The sequence below is a fragment of the Galeopterus variegatus genome, unplaced genomic scaffold, assembly GCF_000696425.1.
Source record: "Galeopterus variegatus unplaced genomic scaffold, G_variegatus-3.0.2 Scaffold53, whole genome shotgun sequence".
In the NCBI taxonomy this organism is placed as follows: Eukaryota; Metazoa; Chordata; class Mammalia; order Dermoptera; family Cynocephalidae; genus Galeopterus; species Galeopterus variegatus.
This window is the reverse complement of record NW_007726164.1, coordinates 1,345,154-1,347,556: the sequence shown is the minus strand read 5'-3', so window position 1 is coordinate 1,347,556 and position 2,403 is coordinate 1,345,154. Positions and strand designations below refer to the sequence as shown.

At 49.9% G+C, this 2,403-nt stretch overlaps 1 protein-coding gene across 1 annotated transcript in view; it reads left to right on the top strand.

The window, feature by feature from the left end:
* The window catches only part of HOXD11 (homeobox D11), a 2,642-nt gene extending 1,175 nt beyond the window's left edge, over positions 1 to 1,467 (top strand). The window contains exons 2-3 of the mRNA XM_008573720.1: positions 611 to 629; positions 744 to 1,467. Coding sequence (XP_008571942.1) covers positions 611 to 629; positions 744 to 979 — 255 coding nt within the window. The 3' untranslated portion in view covers positions 980 to 1,467. The remainder of the gene's footprint in view (positions 1 to 610; positions 630 to 743) is intronic.
* The last annotated feature ends 936 nt before the right edge of the window (positions 1,468 to 2,403 follow it).

Sequence of the window (2,403 nt, the reverse complement as noted above, 5' to 3'; positions counted from 1 at the left end):
CCGGGCGCGGGGCAAGCGGCTGGGCCCGGGGACCGCGGGTGCGGGGGGGTGGCGGGGGCCTCCCTCTGCTTGCGCCGTTTTATGTGCTACTTTATAAGCATTCGAAGGGGTTTATACATCCTATAAGATTTCCCGGGCCGTTGTAAAGCGTGTTTATGATAGGAAACCAATTTAGGTGGGCTTAAGGTAGACTTCAAGGAGGACATAATCGCTGCAGAGAGCTTTTCCCTAGTTTTGGGCAGGGGTTTGATAGGGATCATGAAGGGAAGGAGGGGAATTTCACCGAACTAGTTAGCGAGTGGGGACACCCAAGCCTCCCGCTTTTAAGGGGGGGGGGGTCTTGCACTGGACTTTATCCAAGCCTCTGGCTGACGCACGCCACTGGAGTCGAGCAGATGCCCCAGCGGGCGTGCTCTTGTCTCTCTCCCTTCGAGTTCCAGTTCAGAGCCTGCCTCTCCCTCTGCTTCCTCACCTCGTGCCAGGCTGTGTGTGTGTGTGTGTGTGTGTGTGTGTGTGTGTGTGTGTGTGTGTGTGTGTGTCCGGGCGTGAACACACGTCCACGCCCGCACTCTCTCCTTTGCCCGCCCATATATCATCCCCCACGACGCAGGCAGGGCCTTTCAGCAGCGGCAGGGGACGTCCCCAACAGGACTAGGGCCTGGACCTCGCTCAGTAACCCGGGAAGGCTGGTGGGGACCGGCAGGCAACAGCCTCTCTCACCCCTTGGTCTCTTTGCCTTGCAGTGGCCCCCCAGCGGTCCCGGAAAAAGCGCTGTCCTTACACCAAGTACCAGATCCGCGAACTGGAACGCGAGTTTTTCTTTAACGTGTACATAAACAAAGAGAAAAGACTCCAACTCTCTCGGATGCTCAACCTGACTGACCGGCAAGTCAAAATCTGGTTCCAAAATCGCAGGATGAAAGAAAAGAAACTGAACAGAGATCGTCTGCAGTATTTCACTGGAAACCCCTTATTTTGAGAGCTCCAGGAAGCACCCCCTCCCCAGAGTCCCACTCACCCACCCTCCTCCCCACCAGCCTGCCCTCCGCAGGCCCAATATCCTTGGGTTTAATGACGCCTCTTCTCTGTGGAACTTCACGATTTCTTCCCACGGTCAACTCGAGACCTCCCAGCGACTGCAGCCTGCGGACGAGGCCGGGGACTTGGCCGAGCGGATCCTAATAAGGGGAAAATGGTAAATGCGATCTGTCCCTTTACAGTTTTACCGCCACCTTGCTGTTGTTCCCTCTCCCCCTCTCCAAGTCCTCGTGGGGACGCGGCGGGATCTGTAGGGAGTTAGGCCGCAGGGCTAGAAGGCGCTGGTGTTTTGTTCTGAGCTTAAGAGACCCCTTCCTTCCCCCTCGGTGAATGCAGATTATTTAAACTCTGGGAAATGTACCTTTGGTGTGTCATATCAAGGCATGAGTCACTGTCTTTTTTGTGTGAATAAATGGTTTCTAGTAAAAATGGAGGTTACAGCTTCAATACACTGTATGAATTTTCCTCTTAAAGTTTAGTGCCCGATTAGGATATTTTAGTGGACAGAACCTTCTTCCCCCCATGCAACCGAAAAGCAAGTGAAATACTTTCTAATCCTGTTAAAATAGGAGTTGTTCCCTCGCAACCCCTCTAGGCTACACTGGTTTTTAAAAATCACATTAGCGATGAATTTCTGAATTGACGATGTGACCCAACCATACTGTGCTGTTTTCTCCAAGCAGTGAGGCTGGGGCAGCAAGAACCTAAGAAGTAAATTCCCACCCCTAATCCCTAAGTCTAGTGAACCTGGAATTTCTGAAAAGACAAAAACCATTTTTAAAAACATTAGAAAATACAAATTCTACTTAACAAAGTAACAAGGAGCCAGGGTTCCTTAAAAGATTAAAAAAAAAAAATAGAACCCTCCATTGGGGGGGAAAAAAGTTTTCTAAAAGGAAGTTAGTGAGTGGAGAGGGTATGGCTTCCTTGCTGGTGTCATAATGGGCCTGGAGCAGGGAAGGTAAGCCCCCCTCACTGGAATAGGGCCAGGGGCTGCAGACCCACTTCTCACCGCATTTATCGCTTCAAGTTAAAGAATGTGGTGAGGGCTGCACTGCACTTTATGTTACAGGGCCAGGCCAGGCTGTTTACAAAACCTTGAACTGTCTAGACAACACCATAAAAGCCAAAGTTCTAAACAGCTTAATTGGGTTATATTATACACCTTCTGGTGGGCCCAAAAGAGATTTCCGCAATGTGCAATAAACTGGAGAAGTGAGAAAAGCTTCTCTTTCTCTGAAGAGAATTGAAGTGAATCTTATGACTCTTAACCTCTTCTAAGCCCAAAGTCAAAATATGAATCCATAAGATGCACAGCACCCCATGCATCTGAGGAGGCATGCATATTGAAATGCAAAAAAATTT